Source organism: Peromyscus leucopus, chromosome 13 (assembly GCF_004664715.2).
Source record: "Peromyscus leucopus breed LL Stock chromosome 13, UCI_PerLeu_2.1, whole genome shotgun sequence".
NCBI classification, from domain to species: Eukaryota; Metazoa; Chordata; class Mammalia; order Rodentia; family Cricetidae; genus Peromyscus; species Peromyscus leucopus.
The window spans coordinates 2,524,567-2,544,397 of NC_051074.1; the positions used below are offsets into that span (position 1 = coordinate 2,524,567).

General features: G+C 48.0%; 1 protein-coding gene across 3 annotated transcripts in view; it reads right to left on the bottom strand.

Annotated features, from left to right (window-relative positions):
* Gpr55 (G protein-coupled receptor 55) overlaps nucleotides 1–18,397 on the bottom strand; it is a 25,693-nt gene extending 7,296 nt beyond the window's left edge. The window contains exon 1 of one of the 3 annotated variants that reach the window (XM_028876212.2): nucleotides 18,154–18,397. Coding sequence is in view for 2 of the 3 variants with exons in the window: in XM_037210039.1 (XP_037065934.1) it covers nucleotides 9,758–9,800 (43 nt within the window). In the remaining variant the exon portion in view is untranslated. Of the gene's footprint in view, nucleotides 1–9,757; nucleotides 10,436–11,682; nucleotides 12,981–18,153 lie in introns of those variants that run through there. The other 2 variants (XM_037210040.1, XM_037210039.1) reach the window with 2 other exon arrangements.
* Nucleotides 18,398–19,831: the final 1,434 nt, after the last annotated feature.

Consider the following 19,831-nt stretch of genomic DNA (forward strand, 5'->3'; position numbering starts at 1 on the left):
TAACAAAGGGAAAAATTGGTCTGTCAAAAGTTTTGATCTAGGCTGCCGGGATGTGTCTACATTGAAACTTGTGTGTGCGTGTGCGTATGTGTGTGTGCGTGCGTGTGTGTGTGTGTGTGTGTGTGTGTGTGTGTGGCGTATGTGTAATAGACAAGATTCAGCTGTTGCCACCCCCAGTATAACTACCCTAAAGGTCCCATTTAAGTTACTGAAAGACTTCAAATGGGGCCTTGTCAGAAGGTGATCTTCGAAGGTAGAATATTCACTCTCTGCAAACAGACATAAAGTAATCAGGTTGAAAAAAATTACTTCCAGCTAATGGCAAGGTGAGTCTGAAATATTAATCTTCTCAATTTCCTCTGAGGGTCGAGGGGAATTCATCTTTTAAAGAATATTCAAAGAGGGGCTGAAGTGATGGCTCAGTGATTAAGAGCACTGTTGCGCATACAGAGGACTTGTGTTCATTTCCCAGCACCCACATGGAGATTCACAATGGTCTGTAACTACCCTGCAGATCGGACACCCTCTTCTGGCCTGTGGTACACTTATACAAGCAGCAAAGTCTCGTACACATAAAATGAAAACAAATATATCTTTGTTTTCTTAATTTTTAGGAGGTTGACTTTTTTTTCTTAACTTTGAGGGGGTTGAGGATTTTTTTTTTTTAAGATTTATTTATTATATGCACAGTGTTCGGTCTGCATGTATGTCTGCAGGCCATAACAGGGTACCAGATCTCATTACAAATGGCTGTGAGCTACCATGTGGTTGCTGGGAATTGAACTCATGACCTTTGGAAGAGCAGCCAGTGCTCTTAATCACTGAGCCATCTCTCCAGCCCCACCTTTTTTTTTTTTTTTTTTTTTTTTTTTAAGAATCTTTAAAAAAAAAACAAACTGGGTCTTCACAGGAATATGATAAACGGCATAAATGTACTCTGGAAAGAGACGAAACAGCTGTCCTTGGAGAAGAGAAGTCACTTATGAAGACCACCTCATGTTCAGCCTAAGGCCTGGGGCACCTTCAGTTCCAGCCGACCCAGGCCTGCAGCAATCCACAGACCACGCCGCAGGCGGCTGAGTCCCTCCAAGTCAGAAGCCGATGCTAAACCAGCGCTAGACATTCAAGAAGCTGATGGCGAACAAAGCAGAAAGTATATGATTTTAATTTTTATATTTACAGTGCGTGGTGCGTGCGTGCGTGTGTGTGTGTGTGTTGTGTGTGTGTGTGTGTGTGTGTGTGTGCGCCACAGCAAGTGTGTGGAGACCAGAGGGCAACTATGTAACTGGCCTCTCTCCTTCCTCCATGTGGGTTCCCTGGGATTGAACTCGGGGTGTCAGGCTTGCCTGCAAGCACCTCTACTCACTGAGCCTTTTCACCAAATGTAGGATTTTTAAAAAAAGAACCTTCAAGTGACCACTGAGTACTAAAAATAGGTACCTGTGAGAGCAGAAAGGGGGGGAGGGGGTGCTGGCTGAGAAGAGAAAGGGGAATCAGCAGAATGCATGAGATAATGGGGGTGAATATGATCAAAATATCTGAATATATCTGAAAATGTCATAGTGAAACCTGTTATGTATGATTGACACTTGCTAAGCTCCGTGGTCAAGACAGAACATCTATCTTCAAAATCACCAAAGAGAAAGAAACGAAAACATCAGAGTATTCACACAGTGTAAATATAACCAGGAGAGAAGCTAAACACAGAAATGATGGTAAATATGAAACATCCAAACTGCTCTCTCCCAACATTCTCAGTTCAGTTTAAAAAAAAATTTTTTTTTTTTTTTTATTCAAGCCGGGCAGTGGTGGCGCACGCCTTTAATCACAGCACTTAGGAGGCAGAGGCAGGCAGATCTCTCTGAGTTCAAGGTTAGCCTGGTCTACAGAGCGAGTTCTAAGCCAGCCAGAGCTTCATAGTGAAATCCTATAAAACAAACAAACCAACAACCAACCAGAAATATTATCCAACTCTTCTCTTATCAAGGACACACAAGCACCACCGTGTTCAGTGTGACAGTCCCGTGACAACAAAGAAAACAAGCAAGCAAGCTCTGGAGCCCCGGGAATAATCACCCCAGCATTGGAAAGGCACCTGGGGGAGGAGGGGGGAGGAGAGGAGAGTGGAGAGGAGTGTGATGGGACTAAAAGATACTCTGCTCGTGTGTGACGCTGGCATAATAAACCTACTACTTTGCACAACAGATACACACTAATAAAATGTATATAAACAAAAAGGAGAGAAAGGGTTGTTTTCGATTAATAAAGGGAAAAGTACACGCTGGGAGTGTAGTTCAGCAGTAAAGCATTTATTGACCTGGTATGCCCAGGCCTTAGGTTGAAGCTCCAGCACCTCATAAACAAAATAACAGCAGGAAAAGGAAGCTAGAACTGTGAAGGCCAGCAGCATACAGTCTCCTGCACAAACCGCACAGTACGGAAGCGGATAAAGACAGAATTTAGAGGTGTGCTAACCAAGGCAAATGGTGCAGAGACTTTAACAGATTCAAACAGATCAAGCAGAAAAAAACAAATCAGAATAAAATTAAATGTACAGTATAGTTGATACTACTCAATAGTTCTTGAGTCTGGTTTTAAGCAAATAAGTAACCTTTTTACCCTTATATACCCAAGAAACATTGGCCAAAATGGATTATCTGTCTAGCAAGAATAAAACACCCATCAAAACACTAAGGTAGGCTCGGTGTGGTTGTGCATGTACCATCCCAGCATTTGGGATGTAGAGGCAGGCGGATATCTTTGAGGTTGAGGACATACATGGATACATAGATACATACATACATACTCTGGTCTACTTAGAGAGTTCCTGGCCAGCCAAGCTACATCATGAGAACCTGTCTCAAAAAACAAAGCCAAACAAAACAAAAAGCCAAGGCAGAAATCGTGTTGTCTATATTCTCTGACCACAAACAAAAAGTATAGAAGAAAAGTAATTGGCTGTTTAAAACTAAAGTGAAAACCAGGGAAGAAAACGCTTGAGATGTAGTCACCAATGCAAGACGTTTTTGATTTGTTATTTAAAAGTTAATTCACATGATGCAGCCCAAGCCATTTGGAGGCAAATATATTGCCCTGGCTGTTATAATTTATATATATAATTTTTTTTTAAAGAGGAAAAAAGGGGAGGGAAAACTAAATAAGTGAATTAAGCAATCCACTTGAGCATTTAGAAAAGTGGAGGAAAAGAGTCCCAGGGAAATCAGGAGTGAAAAATAAAGATAAAACAGAAATACCAGAATCCAGAAGTGTAACAGGTAGGTTAGGGGCAGACACTGCCCTAAACCATGGACGTATGTCTAATGCAATCCTCCGCCATGATCAAGAAAGCAAACTGAAATGTTATCTAGAGCTCAGAGAGGAAGGAGAAAACTACAGCAAGAAACACTGTCTGTCCGCCGTGTGCAACCACACAAAACCTCACAGCTGAAGACAGACAGCATGAAGCACCAGTTACCAGAACTGAACAAGAAGGAGAAGAGTCCACTAGACCAGTAATTGTGAAAGAAACAGTGTGCCATCAAAGACTGCTCAGGAATCAGGCACATACTTACCTCAATGTTGCAAGCAACTGGTGACCCCATGCACGATGAGTTATGTCAGTTATGTCAGAATTATGAGTCTGCTGTCAAACTTGGTATGTGAAGCACAAAAGAGAAAAACCAGCTTATAGACGCCGCCGTCCTAACTGAGAGGCTACCAGGTAGAGTTCAGTCTATTGCAATCATAAACTCTGTAAATAAGTCAGATCCGTGCCAGAAATAGAAACTAGGTCCAACTGGGACAACAGCCTAGCATTGTGATCGCATCATTAAAGTGAAATGAAAAGCTTATGTACATAGTTTTCCGTGACAGTTAGTATGACAGTTAATTAAATGAAGAGACAGAAAGTGCTCCTTAGAATGATAAGGAGTAACTTGCTGATACCGTAGCAACTTTGTGTTTAATGGTAAAATAATAATAAAAGCATTCTTGTTGAAATTAGACACCAACACTCAGATATCCCAGATAATGTACATTTGGCAGATAAGATGAGGCATCCTCCACCCCTGAAAAAAAAATCAGTAATAAAGGTGCAGTCCAGTGAGTTGAGACTATTAGATCATGATGGTAAGAAGTAACTTGTCTTCACCCCATGGTAGGCAGCTAAGGACACTCAGACTTATTAAGGAACTGCATTTGACAAAGATCAAAGCAGAGGGGAAAGCCAGATGAAAATTTAACAGTCAGAAGATGCAGACGGACTCTGCTGGTTTAGGATAATTGAAAAGTGGAAGGCAAGGCCCAAGGTACAATCCCCAAAAAGAAAGAAAGAGCAAGGTGGCGGGGTGGGGGGGTGGGCGGGGTGGGGTGGGGTACCTAAAGAGTTGGCTCAATAGTTAAGAGCACTTGTTGCTCTTAAAAAGACCCAGGTTCAGTTCCCAGCCCCCCCACGGCGGCCCCCACTCTAGTCCCAGGGACTCAGAAGCTCTCTCTCCTCTGAACTCCGTGAGCACCTGGCACACACCTGGCATACACATGGAGGCAGACACTCATGCACATAAACTGATAAAATAAATAGAATTCTTAAAAATTTTAAAGGAAAAGAAGAACAGCACAGCTATGCAGAACAGAACATTGCTTTTAAAAAATTAAGATAAAATATTATACTGAATAAAACAAAGTGCAACAATTTTTTTTTTTTTAGATAACAATGTCCTTTCTCTAGAAGAAGATGCTTGATAAACAGGCAAAGGACACAGAAAAGGATTTACTGAGAGATAAAATGTTTATCAAGCCTAAGAAGCCGAGCAAGGGCTCAGCAATACTAAAATGAGTATGCAAGCCAGTACATAGCACACAACTTAGAAAATCTGATTAATCATCAGCCACAAAAATCATATTAGTTTTCTATGTAGTAATTCTTAGACTTTCAGCAAACTACGCAAAAGATAAAAAAAAGTTATGTAGAGAATATGTTCTTTTTGGCATTTTTTTTCTAATAATAAGAAAGTACACTCACTAAAATACTAAGCGATGGCTGATTTCACTACAGTAAATCTACTCAATGGAAAATTTTTATGCTATGTTTATGCTGACTAGGTTACATAAAAACCCACAAACTATAAAATTATACATTCAGAATGATTGCAACTGTGATTTTTAAAAACCCACACACAGAGAAAAAAAAAAAAAAAAAAAAAAAACCTAGAAAAAAAAATTCCGTATACCAGACAGCATTGTATTCTAGCGGTTCGGTGGTAGGCTTCCTATTTATTACTTTTTTATGCATATTTCTAACATAATGATACAAGAAAACACAGAAACAACATTAGATTCCTTTAAAAATTATATCAAGCACCAGGAACAGTAAATGATAAAAGCAGCTTTTGAAATGAAGTGTCGCCTGGATTAACTCGAGGTGTGGCAAGGGTGTGAGAATCGTACAAAATGACGAGATGCACTGAAGTGCCCCGCGCTCTGAACTGCCCTGCGAGGGGGCATTGCCTTCCCAGGTCAGAGGGAATCATTTTGTTGTTTGTTTGTTGGACACAGTGTCTCTCTATGTAGCCCTGGCTGTCCTAGAGCTCACTATGTAGACCAGGCTGCCTCAAACTACAAAGTTCCAAATTTGTCCATTATTTTAAACTTTTTTTTTTTTTTTTTTTTTTTTTTTTTTTTTTTTTTTTAGTAGCCGGGTGGAAGAGTACATTTCTGTGGTCCCAACACTCAGGAAGCTGAATTAGGAGGATCTCAATTGAGGCCAGTTTGGGCTATTTGAGACTCAATCTCAAAATAAATAAAGTGGGTAAAAGTGAAAATATCTAAAATATAATTCTCTCAAAGTCTGGTGAGCTGTTAAAATATATTAATGCAAACATCAGGGTTTTGATAATTTCCAATTTGATATTTATGTTAAGTGATCTTATCTACTTTGAAAAGACAAAAAGAAGAGAAATTTTTTAATGAAACCGAAATTGAAAAATAGCCTTGATACAGTAGGGAGGGCCACAACTCTCCTGACATTAACACAGACACAGTAAATAATTTTAATACCAATATCCTCTATGACAAAGAGCATCCACTTAAAAATCCAAGTATCTTTTATGGGTAACAAACCGAGAAACCGAAAAGGCACGGGCACACTAAAATAAACGGCTCTGCCTCCCTTCATCGGGCTTGTAGTATGCAAAAAGAGAATGAAATGGGAATTTTTTTTTTCTAGTCAAAAGAACTGCCAGGGTAGCAGAGACCCTGCAGTGGTAATAGCTGTGACAAATAATGAGATTTGAAACACTCGATTTATGTTCCAGTGAGCACAGTGAGGAAATACGGGAATGTGCCAGAAATGCAAAGTAAGAGAAGGGAAAACTGATTGTATTTAGCGACCGTGGTGACTGACCCTAAAAATGTCATTAGTCAAGTAGAGACGGCCGAGCTCTGGCCAGCCCGGTTCGCAGGAGAGCGTACAGACGAAGGAGCAGAATTTGAAGTTAGGGAGTCTCTGCGGACAGGAGGGTCCCACGCTCCGTCTCCACTCCAGAGTCCAGGCGGTACTCAGGAGCAAAGTGGTCCCACGCTCCTTCCGGGACCACAAACGGTTTATCGGATCATCTGAACCCCACATCCACAGACCCTTGACTAACACGGAAACGGCTTTTCCACATCTTCTCGTTCACTTCGAAGGTTTTCTAGCACAGTCTCTTAAATAACGTGAGTCAGAGATACAATCAGAAGTGTGTGGCTGAAATATTGGAAAGGAATAAACAGAGATGCACAAAACACAGAAGGAGTTGCCGCAAATGAGAATTTGTAGATTTGCTTTCCTGTATACAGGAAAGTAAGACGCGAGGCGAAGCAAGACTACCCCGACGCAGTTCAGAAGAGGAACAGGGCCTGAGTTGCCTTTCTCGGCTCTGTTCACACTGGGCCCCGAAGCTGGCTGGTTGCAGGGCTCCAGAGGAAGGGCTACAGAACCCAGAAGAAGATAGGTTGAGCCGAGCTCCTGACTCATAGAGGGGAGAGCCCATCCTCCAGGGCTCAGGACACGGTCCACAGTGTGACTTCACAGGGCAGTAGGACGAGTAGCCACCGCGTGCTTCAGGGAGCCGGCCTGCATTGCTCTAAGTACTTCTGAGAAGAGGCCTCACTGTGAGTGAGTGAGCCCTCTGACATTAGAGGTATGCAAGCAAAAACAGGAGGCCAGTTTATCCAGAATACTATAGAGAGAATTCGCATATATTCTTGATGCAAGATAGTTTTGCTTGTTTTTAGCCCTGAAATTGAATCTTTTCTCAACATAGTGCTGCTTTCTAAAGTTCAATAAGGAGAAAAAGTACCCGCCACAAGGAAAGCATTGGCTCTGGGCTCTAGTTCACATCTGGCTCTATCAGGAGACATGACTGTGCTTGCCTGTCCATAAAACCTTGCTTAGTCCCGGGAGTTTGGAGTCGGCTGCTCCACACAGCAATGTAAACAGTGATAACTGCAGCTCCTGTGTCCAGGGTGCCCCCAGGTGCCACACTGGGGCAGGCAGAAGCTGCATCTTCACAGCTGAGACCGAGAATCCAAAGTTGTAAGACTCAACACCATCAACACCTCCTTCCCACAGTGGTCTGCGTTTTCCACACCTCACAGGTAACGGAAACAGTGTACACACACAAGAATGTTTGCAGGCCAAGAAGATATCCCCTAGACCGCAGCGAGCTCGCCAGTGCCCAGCCACTGCCCTAGACAGACCTCCGGGGGTCTGGACTGAGATGGCACCTCCAACCATGGGGAAGCCCAGCTGGCATGGCTTCAGGAGTTCAGCTGAAGGAGGTACAAGCATTCTCTAAACCAGTGCCAGCCACGCATTTTCCTTGCTTGAAGCTCTAGTGTCCTGGAGATTCCCAAGTTAGAATGCAAATACCAACCCAAAAGCAGCAGAAACAAGCGTGCCCGCGCTCAGCTTCTGCAAACCGTCCAGGGTGCAAGGACACAAGGCGGGGACCTGAGATGACTCAGTCAGTAAAACTCTCACCTTACAAATCAGAGGTCTCAAGTTTGATCCTCATCACCCACGTAAAAACTAGGTGTACCCCTTTCATCCCAGCTCTGGGAAGACGGAGACAAGAAGCTCCTGGAGCTTGCTGACCAGCCAGTCTAGCCAAATCAGGGAGCTTCAAATTCAGTGGGAGACCCTGACTCAAAAAATAAGGTGGAAAGCAATTAAGGAAAACTTGAAACATTGACTTCTGGCGTCTACACACACACACACACACACACACACACACACACACACACACACACACACACAAAGCAGTACAGGTGAGTGGGGCTGGGAGAGTGGAGGGTAATTTAGAGAAGTGAGATCTGACTGGCTGTGTGCTGAGTGCTCCACAGAGAGGGTGGGATACATCCTGGATGCTTTGAGAATTGTGCACATTTTACAAATGAAGAAAATAAGGCTCAGAGAGTCTGCCCAAGGTCAGCTAAACACGACGGCTCAGGCTGTAATCTCAACACTGGGCAGACTGAAGCAGGGAGATTGCCATGAGTCCAAGGCCATCCTGGCAACGTAAGGAGTTCTGTCTTCATCTGTGGGACAGAGTAAGTGCTAAAAGTAGAGGGAAAATTCAGGTGGACAGATAGGGACCAACCGGAACTCACATCAACCATCCACGTTCCTGGTCATCCCACAGTTTCGCCCTCTGTTGGTTAAGTGGGGACTGTTATGAATCACCTGTGGGCAGCAGGGCAGGTGTCCCTGCTGTCCAATAATGGTGCCATGTTGAGAACCACGTCTTCTTTGCCGATATAACACAAACTCACACAGAAACTCGTCCTTGAGAGGGTCTTACTAAAGAAAGAATGAAAGGCAGGCAGGCAGGTGGACTGATCTGTTGCAATGACTAGTGATCCCTCAGGGGAGCAAAAGAGAGATGAGAAGAACTTTCCACGAAGCTATGGGGTACTGAGCACACCCCTGCTCCACCCCCATCTTGAACAGCACAAAGCCCAGTCCAGGACAGACCGGCAGATATTTCCTGACCTGTCCTCACTGTCAAGGAAGAATTTAGAATTTTCCGGGTTCTAAATACCAGTGTGTTTTCTCTCCCAGCCTCTCTACGAGATGCTTGGCTGGAGTTCAGGAACGATCCCATTACAGGATAGCAGTTTGAGCCGACCACTTGCTTGCCAGGGTCCGAGTCTCATCACTTACTACCCTCAAGACCCAGTAAAAAGGAGACTAATAACCCTCCATCCCTAGAGAGGTAAACTGAGGCTAGGCAAATGATACGAGTGATGAGCGGCTGGGTCTTGGCTCCCACACCCACTCGTGGCTCATGAGGAACCTCTTGCCCAGGGGTTGTAGGACCGACTCCTGAGACTATGTAATCTCTGGTGCTTGGTGATTTCCCAGCAAGATTTCGGGGGAGTGGACTGTGGGCCAGTGGAGGTTGGTGTCACGCAAGCCAAGAGGGCTCCTGGGCTGCCTTTGGGGAGCTTCCCCCACCCCGGCCTGCAGCCCTGACTCAAATCTGGAGGAAGTTGAGGGTTTGTAGAAAAATGTCACCCATTATCAGGGACAAACCGGGTCTGCCCACTGTAGGCAGCTGCTGTCACGGAGTGCAGTGTACTCAGGGGCAGCTGCTGCCTGTAACCCCGGGGGAGCCCACTGTTCAGGACAGGTGTGGGCAGAACCCAGACCTCAGGAAAGCAAGATCAGGTCAGAGGCACTGGGCCTCAGTTTCCCTTAGTGCCCAGAGACTGTTACCTGTAGGTGGTCCAGTGCAGCCGACTGAGCTCTGAGGTGCCATTTCTCATCCAGGACCAACCACCTGCGAGCCCCCTCCCGGCAGGGCCACTTCCCCTCTTCCGGCCTGAACTTCCTTGGGGGGGGGGTGCAGGGGCGGGGCCAGAGACTCCCAAGCAGCTCCAAAGTTAACCTGTTGCGCTTAGGGACTCTTCCTCTGGGGCTTAAAAAGGGGTTCGGCAGGGTCCACTCCCCCCTGAGTAGAGCTAGAATGTTAGGCAAGCAGAGAGAATTTCCACAAAGTGGGTCCACTCTTCTGTCCCCTTAGAAGTACACTCACCCAGCTTCCAAAAAATAAAAATAAAAAAGCCAAGAATGGAGTGGGCCATGGGTGAGGGTGGAGGATGAGGAGTGCAGGCCTGGTACGTCTTCTGAAGAGAAGGAAACTCTCTCCGCTGACGTTCCCGCAAGAGCATCACTCGGGAGCAGGGGGCAGTGAGGAGGTCACCAGGACATCCAGCACTTTTGGTTCAGGACAGGGAAACACTGGCCAGAGAGGAGAGTGCTAGCGGAAGGCTTCATACTTAGACCATGGATATGAGCAAGTCCTCCTGATCCAGCTGTGTCAGACCCACTCAGGCGTCTGCAAGGACAGTCAGCAGATTCTTCCCCGGGCCCTTCTGCACAGGAAAGCTGAGCCAGGGGGCTCAGCAGGGAGCCCTCACCCATTCCAGGCAATTAGGAAAGTCTGGCTGATGTGCAGCCTGGCAACGCAGTTCTTGTGCCAGGAGGAGCCGGAGGGGGGCGGGGGGGGGGGGCTTGGAGTGTCAAGGCAAGGCTATTTTTACAGATCATGCACGCTGTGACTTTCATGTTGTCTACAGGAATAGAAACTCCCCAAGGTGGGTCTGGGTGATTCATATCGGTACACGCGTGCTCCCTGCAGCTTCTGTGGGAAGCAGGGGTCCTCCGGAGCTCAGGCTCCCACTGCTCGGTGAAGTCGTTGACAGATCTGTGACAACCCTTGCTGTCACTGACTGATCACCCTAGGCTGTGCGATGGTAACGCCACGCCCTCTGTACCGGGACTTGGAGACTAAACTGCCGTAAGAGCCCAGATAGGACCCTGAGCAGACCTTCTTTAAGTGAGGTACCTTCAATGTCCCCAGCCACACCCTAGGCAGAGCCTAGCTACAGGGCAAGGCAGAGCATCCAGACCAGGGCAGCAAGAACAGGGCAGCCGGGAGCTTGACAGGCAGGAGACAGGTACACAGATGTCCATTACCCACCATGTTGTCCAGAGCCTGGGTCTGGAGACCCAGCAAGGGGTTCACACAGTCCTGCTGCTCCTCACACCAGGGCTCACCCACCTCCTGCTTTTGCTACTTTCTTGTATGTGTGTGTGTGTGTGTGTGTGTGTGTGTGTGTGTGTGTGTGTGTGTGTGTTGGCGGAGGTAAGATCTCATGTACCCCAGGACTGGACTTCGACTCACCTCACCATACAGCTGGCATTATGGGTGTGTACCATCCCGCTTCATATATTCTTTTAAAAAATATTGTTGTTTGCTATTTAAATGCTTAAATGCATGGTCATGAGCCGAATATACACATGAAGACTTTTAGTAAAGTTATGTAAACTGTCGTTGCCCCCCTCCCCTAAGTACTCTTTAAAGCCTGGAAAGATGGAATGTCTCAGTAGCAGTCCTGCAGAGACCTGCCCAAGGCCCTCCCACGGCTCAGAGCCCTTGCTCTAGCTCCCCGAATCCCCGTGGGACCTGAAAAAAAATCATAGATAAAAAACTTTCTCAGGAGTTTCCTAAGCCTGGGATCTACCTTGATCCACCCTACCCTCTTGTCCCTAAGAGCAAGCTAGGAGCTTTGGCACCTGGGGTGGGTTTCTGCCTCCTTTCCGAGGGGGCTTTACGGCGATGATACCGGCGCACATACCTTCAACTTCCTCAAGTGCATCAGGCATCATGAGAGCTCCAGGAAGCAGTTCCTTCTAGGGCGGAGAGCGGGCCCTTCTGACTGCTTGCCAAAGAGCGACTCCACGTACCACATCCTCTCCTGACGCTGCTCCATTCACCCCTTCAGCCATCAGAGGCCCAGCACCCACGCTGGGGGACAGACTTGCCTGTGCAGGGCCTTAAGCTGGGCCAGGTGGGGAGGCACAGAGCAGGACAGGGCCATGTTGGGGAGAGACCAGAGGCACAGAGGCTCAAGTGGTCTTCTCACACACTCAGAAAGGCCAGGGGTGGGGCTGTCACTGAGGCCAGGGGTGAGGGTGTCTCTGTGTCACTGAGATCCAAGGGTCACAGGGAATAGGAACAGAGGCTAGAAGCCTCCAGGAGTATGAGCTGCTCAAAGGTCCCCTTGAGCAAACACACTGAACAGGAGCGTCATATTGGAATTTGACCGATAAGAAGGAAGCCTTGGATGTTCCTCCAGCTCTTCTCTGATTCTGCTCCGTGGGGAGGGCAGCTCAGGGGCTGGTACAGGTTAGGGTAAAGGAAAAGGCCAGACTGAGAAGGAACTGAGGCAGGAAGTGGGAATGGGGTGTCTGAGAGAAGGTCACAGGGTCCTTAGATTTAAATCCTGATTCCTAAGAAAGCCCAGGCAGCCAAGAGTGGCCACGCCCCCTCGAAGACTGTCACTTCTCCCAGCTGACTTCCTCATCTTCGAACTGGGGTCACAAGTTCATTCAATCAGCCAGCAGCTGCCGGTTATCTCTCCTGTAGCCTGTTCACAGCCTGTCCAAGACAGACAGTACCACCGTTCTCAAACCAGAGGAGCAGGTGGGGTGAGGGGGTACAGAGCAGCAGCAGCACAGCGGACACCCAGACATGCCCGTGGATGGAATGGTCTGCCGTTGTCTCCCCAAAGAGTCTGAGGGAAGGGTAAGGACAGGTACCAGTGCCATCCCGACGAAAGCCACAGGATGTCAACCCCAACAAAGTGGAAGGCGGGATGAACCGAGAAAGGGGAAGCAAGGAGGGAGGATGGGCTGAGGAACCTTTACATTCTCACGGCAGCTGCTTGTCTCACCTCTGCTCCAAATCCCAGGTTTGGTCCCTAAGCCCAGATGATTCCCATGAGTGGTCAGACAGCTGACGAGGACAAAAGAGTCCCCAGCCTTGGAGTCCTGGCCAAGTCCCTGAGGGAAGTCCCCTTTCCTGCCCTCCACGGGGACCGCATTAGCCACCAGCAGAGGCTGAAGATGTCCAGCCTCCTTGAGAGTGCTCACGTGCGTGCGCAGCTTACAGGGAGCAAGGTGTCATGTCATGTTAAGGCGGGGACAGCAGCCGCTTAGAAGGCCCCTCCCTCTCCTCTTCCTTCCTGGAAAGTTGACTATGGGCTGGAAGGAGGAAGTTCTAAGTGCTCAGACATCTGTGTGACCTGTCTGCTCTTGCCTCTGGCCAGTTCTCTCAGAGGCTCCTGGCCCCTCCCTTCGATGTACTGCCCAGCGAGGCTCCTGGCTGTGGTGGCATCTGGATTCCCCTGAACATGCAGATGCAGAAAAAGGTATTTTTCAAACCTGATGATTGTCATGCTGCTGAAAGTCCACAGTATCCACAAGGGGGGCCCTCACTATGAAGGTTCTGGAAAACATAGACTCCCAGGCTTCCCTGCAGCTGAGTTCAGGGTAGGAGGGTATCCTGTGCTTTATGTTATCAAGATAATGGCAGACCATAACACCGCCAGGCCCTTAGACACCTCCACTGCATCCACTGCATGAAGCCTCCAATCATCTTACAGATACTAAGTGAATGCTCCTGGATTAGCGCCGCTGCCTTCATCCTCTTCAGCTTCTCCTGGAGCTGAGGCCTCAGGACTGACTTGAGGTGGAAGAGTCCTGGGTTGAACCAGTGGCCTCGCCTCTCGATAAATCTAGCACATTTTCTCATCCTGAAGCCTCCTCTGATCTCCTTGACTTTGTTCAAAACCACAGCCACCGAGTCATCTTTTTAAAGATTTGTTTATATATGTGTACAGGTAGTTTGCCTGCATGCACAGGTATGTGCACCACACACATGCCTGGTGCAGATGATCCCCTGGAACTGGAATTACAGACAGTTGTGAGCCACCATGTGGGTGCTGAGAATTGAACTCTGGCCCTCTAGAGGAGCAGCCAGGGCTCTTAAGCACTGAGCCATCTCTCCAGCCCCCATTTTTTTTTTTGAAGGAAGTTTATTTGTATCTTCCCCTGGCTGTCCTATAACTCGCTCTGCAGACCAGGCTGACCTGGAACTCGCAGAGATCCCCCTGTCTCTGCCTTCTGAGTGCTGGGATTAAAGGTGTGTGCCACTAGGCTTAGTTAGTCAACTCATTCTTGTTTATCTCTCATGCATGTAGAAGAGGGAGCAGGTACTGAGCCTCTTCAATATATAATTTCTCTTTGTGTTTCTGTTGCCTAAAGCGGACTATGTCCTCTCCCCACATGCCCATCGCAGCCATGGTCCTTCGTGCTTCAGCTGTTGGATTTCCATCCTTGGTTCCTGTGAGCATTCTCTTCCCTCTTCATCATCCCCTCCTCCACGTTTCTGCACACTCCGTTTGGTTGCACAGAAACTGCTGATTCTGTGACAATAACTTGCACTTCTGCTCTCACAGAGGTTTCTTTCCCATGAGCTCCTCACCAATGAGAACAGCATCAATCTTAGCTTTACTGTGATCAAACACTGAGAACAGCATCTTCGGGGAGATGGAGATGGACCTGTGCTCACAGTGCAGGAGGTTCAGTCCATCATCACAGTGAACAGGAAGCAGAAAGAGGAAGGGACCTGGGTCCCCATACAACCTGCAAAGGCACATCACACTACTTCCTCTGCCTAAGCTCTGCCTCCCAAAATAGTGGGACCCAGTGTCCGACACACGGCTCTAGCAAACCCTTCACAGACAAAGGCGCTCACTGTATTCACTTCCTTTTTGGATGTCTTTGATATAACCTTGACTTTTCTTTTAATTCTGGGGTGGAAGGTAGGAATCGTTCTCCAATACCAAGAGCTCGACAGTCAGGACTGTGGGGGAGGTCCTCTGTTACGACCCTGGGAGCAGCGTGCCGGCACTTGCTCCCTGTTCTGGGTATACCCACCTCTGCTCTCTCTGATGTCATCATCTTCCCAGTCACACCTCACTCCAACACTTTGTTCTATCTTAATCAGCACCCATGGTCACCTTGACTGCTCAAGGAGATGTCACTGAGGGTGACAGCTCCCTCGCCATTTCACATGTTCTAGGGATCAGCCAATAGGCTATGATTTAAAAAAAAAAAAAAGTCAATTAATTCCCTACACCATCTAGGAGATGAACACTACAGTGGCCTCTTTTTCAGAGAAGGAAACTGAGGTAGAGAGCCCAAGTAACAGCCTAGACATGCATCATGCATGTGATGCAGAGCTGAGGTCCGGGCCTTCTCAAGTAATGGTGCCTGAGGATCTAGAAGTTTATCCATCAGGCTGAGGATAACCTGCACTGAATTCTTCCCAAGCCCAAGGAGGCAAGGCTGATGAGCACCCCTACTCTGAAGATGTGGCAATGCGCACCCTGAGGTTCAACTACTTGCCTACCATACCACTTAAGAAACCAAGCACTCTGCTGGACTGTAAGCCAAAGGAAATGAAGTCAGTGCAACAAAGGTGTGTGTGTGTGTGTGTGTGTGTGTGTGTGTGTGTGTGTGTGTGTGTGTGTATTAGTCACAGTGTGGACACGAAATCCATCTAAGTGTCCAGGAACAGGTGAGTAGATAAGAAAATGTAATACATACTCTCAATGGAAAACTACTGAGCTTTAATAAAGGACAGAATCCTGCAAAGCATGGTGATACAAGCCTGTAATCCTAGCACTTTGGAGGCAGAGGGAAAAAGATTGAGTTCAAGATTATCCTTGGCTGCTAACAAATATGAGACCAGCCTGGGCTACATGAGACCCTGACAGAGAAAAGGGGTCAGAAGGAGGGTAGGGGAGGAGAGGAGAGGGAAGAGGAGAGGAGAGAAGAGGAGAGGAGAGGATAATGAAGAGATGGCTTATTCAATAAAGTGCTAGCCAAATAAGCAGGAGGGTCTGAGTTAGATGCTCCAGAAGCCACATAAGAAAAAAAATAAATAGCTGGGCCCAAGTCTTTAATCCCAGCACTCAGGATGGCAGAGGCAGGCAGATCTCTGTGAGTTCATGGCCAGACTGGTCTACAGAGCCAGATCCAGGACTACACAGAGAAATCATGTCTCAGAAAACCAAAATAGATAGATAGATAGATAGATAGATAGATAGATAGATAGATAGATAGATAGACAGATAGATAGGGCATGCTGTGTACACCTACAATCTAGACACTGGGAATGGGGAGAGAGAAGGATGCGTGGGGATTTGCTGGTCAGCTAGTCTACTCCAAATCAGTGAGCTCCAGGTTCATTGAGAGATCCTGTCTCTAAAACTAAGATGGGGAGCCACTGAAGATGACACCTGATGTTACTCTGACCTTCATATGAATGATGCACACACAGGAGCATGTGAACACAAGTGTGTAGACACACTGACATAGAAAGAAGGAAGGAAGGAGTGAGAGAATCTTGTAACTTACATCGCCATGAGTGGAATTGAAGAGCATTCCAGTAGGTGAAAAACCACAACAGGCATGGAAAGGCCAATGTCACATGATTACACTCACAGGTAGATCTAAACAGGCTTAGTCCTAGAAGCAGAGAAAAAGGCGTTCCTAGAGGCTGGGGAGAATGAGGAGCAGGGATGGGGAGAGGTTGATTGATGAGCAAAAAGTATGCCATATTGTTTGTTTTTTGTTTTTTGAGACAGTATCTGTGATGGTTTGAATAAGAGCCCCATAGGCTCACAGATGTGAATGCTTGGAGGTGTAACCTTGTTGGAGTAGGTGTGGCCTTGTTGGGATGAGGGAACTTTGGGGTCTCAAATACTCAGGCCAGGCCCAGTGTCACCCTCTCTTCCTGCTGCCTGCTGATCCAGATGTAGAAATCTCAGCTCCTCTCCAGCACCATATCTGCCTGCATGCCGCCATGCTTCTACTTACTGCACAATGGACTAAAGTTCTGAAACTGTAAGCCATCCCTAGTTAAATGTTTTCCTTTATAAGAGTTGCCATGGTCATGGTGTCTCTTCACAGCAATAAAACATTGACTAAGACAAGGTTTCACTATGCAGCCTTGGCTGGCCTGGAACTCACTGTGAAGACCAGGCTGGTCTTGAATCATAGATACCCTACTATCCCTGCCTCTGTCTCCCCAAGTGCTGGGGTTAAAGGTATGTGCTACTGTGCCCAGCCCATCACTATCTGTTTTTGCATTTGGTTTCCCCCATTCCCACCCCTGGCACATGGAACCCTTGGTATCTTTCATATAAAGCTCATTCATCACCACGTTATGTTCTCAGCCCTACTCTATAGTTCTAGACAGTGAAAAAGATCTTTTCAATGTTTTATCATGAAGAATCAGTATTTGAGATGAAGGATGAGACTTGATCATTATGAACCTGTACTGAAGTCTCACACAGAACCCCACAATCTGCACAATTATGGTGTGCCGACTGTAAGCTATTGAAGATGAGCAGCAGGACAAACTTGTCCACATGTTGTCAAAGCTCTGACTTTAATCAATCTTTCTAAGTCCATGAAATCCCTGCCTTCCACATCCTGATGTCACAATGAAATTTACCCTCTTGTCTTAGTCAGGGTTTCTGTTGCTGTGATGAAACACCATGACCAAAAAGCAAGTAGGGAAGAAAAAGGTTTATTTGGCTTATACTTTCATATTATAGTTGGAGGAAGTCAGAACAGGAACTCAGGCAGGGCTGGAACCTGGAGGCAGAGTTGATGCAGAGGTCATGAAGGGATGCTGTTTACTGGCTTGCTTCCCATAGTTTGCTCAGCCTGCTTTCTATAGAATCCAGGACCACCAGCCCAGGGATGGCACCACCTGCCATGGGTTGGGCCCTCCTCCATTGATCACTAAATGAGAAAATGTCTTACAGCTGGATCTCATGGAAGCATTTCCTCAGCTGAGGCTTCTTCTTCCCTGATGAATGACTCTAGCTTGTGTCAAGTTGACGCACAAAACCAATCAGTACGCCTCACCTCTGCAGTTTAGTTCCCATCCTATCCAGAACACAGTGGAGTCTCTCGGCCTCAACGAGCCCCCTCGACTGTGAGTGAGTCACCTCACTTGCTCTTCAGATCCTCCTCAGGCTGGGTCCCTGTCCCAGCCCTCCTTACTCCACCTGCAGACCAGCACGCCCTTGGAAAACCCTCAGGACAAATGCAACCTCTCAAAACGAGAGTCGTGGTTCCGGTGCCCCTTTCCTGGTGTTCGTCGGGTCCCATCCCAGCCTCCATCCCACCCTAGGCAACTCCTCATCGATATGACCATCCACTAACACCCTAACTTCTAGTCTTACCTGCAAACTGGGTCCCCAGGTGAGAGACTCTGGGCCTTTGTCCTGCAGCCCAGCCAGTGTCTGCATCAAACTAGCTTCTGGCCAGGACACCCTCTGCTTAAAGAAACGCCTCCACCCACTTCCCTGGGGCACCAGCTCCATCAGGAAGCAGTTGCTGTTCCCAGGGCAAGCCAGAGAGCAGAGGAAATGTCAGAAATGTCACAAGAACACTAAGGGCTTCCCATGAAGCATGTTCTCTGTGCTCTAAGATTTAGGGTGACCAGAAGCCTTGGTTTCTGAGTTATGTAATTCTTACATCTCAGAGACATCTGCAAAGGAACACCCAATGTGTTACATAACGCACATACCATTATATGAAGAGAAAGCTATTATGGAAGAGAAAGTTTTCAGTGTTCATTAAAATAATTGGATCTACACTTCTAAATGAAGAGAGCATGGGCATGAATATTTATAAGATGGAAGCCCAGAAGCCTCTTGACTGAACACCCCCAGAGCACTGAGCTAAAGAAGGGGTGAAGGCTGAGGACACTCTCCACTGCCCCACCCCGCCCCCACCCCAAGTCCTGTGGGGTTGAGTGTCCCTGCGCTCAGCCAGCTGCCTGCTCTCTGCACTAAGCCCGCCTCTCCTCATCCCTGAGCCCATCACTTCCCAGCTTCCTGCAACAGTCACACACCCAGCTCCAGCCCAGCCTCTGGCTGCTGCCCCTAGGGCCTCAGTTTCCACACTTGTACAGTGGGCAGAGCTGTGTTACAGGCAGCGCTCTCTCTCTCTCTCTCTGTCTCTGTCCCTCCCCCCCCTCTGCTCCCCACCTCTACCTCCTTATGAAGTCCTAAAGGAACGGATCCAGGAGCAGACTGAGATTCCAGAGCCCCGCGGTCCCCACTTTCACACCACCGCCTCGTTGCTTCTGTACCCTCTCTTCCTGACTGCCCACCTCGTTCAGCTAGGTTCCTATCTCCCGCCAGCCAGCCCCTCCCTTGCTAGAGCCCACAGGCTCTTCGACGCCTTCCTCCTGTCCCCCTCTGCTCTGTACTCTCCTCTTGCCTCACCTCCCTCTGGCCCTTCTCTGACCTTCAGGCCCCCACCTTCTTCTGACCACTTGCCTCCTCCTGATCCCTCCCCCAGACTTCCTGTCAGCAAGCCCAGGGGCCCATGACAGTGGGGTGCTTGAACCTCTGGAAGCTGCAGGAGTTGAAAGCCTGCGAGCACAGTGCACAGTCTCTGGTCGGCAGCTTCGGTGTGGCCTGGTGAGGCCAGGGAAGCTCTAGGAAGCCCCCAGTTCACAGGGAGCCCACCCTCAGGTGTGGGAGGTCTGATCTAGTCACTGCAATATCAGGCCAAAGACAACTGAACAAACTCCCTTTGTCTCCTTCTTTAGGCTCCTCAGCCCCAGGTGACCATGAGAAGTCAAGACGCGGCACAGGCTGGGCCCAGAGCCCCCCCTTTCCTTGCAGTGCCTTCCCCTCGAAGGACCAGGCCCCCACCCTTCACCCACTCAAACCATTCAGCCCTTAAGATGGACGCAGAGAAGCCCTTGACCGAACACCCTCAGACACTGCACTAGAGAAGGGTGAAGGCTGAGGACAGCTTCCACCGCCCCTCCCCCACCGCCACCCGTGTCAAGTCCCCAGGCCAAGAAGGAGCAGCACCCCATGTCTGTGCACGCCTGCACCTCCA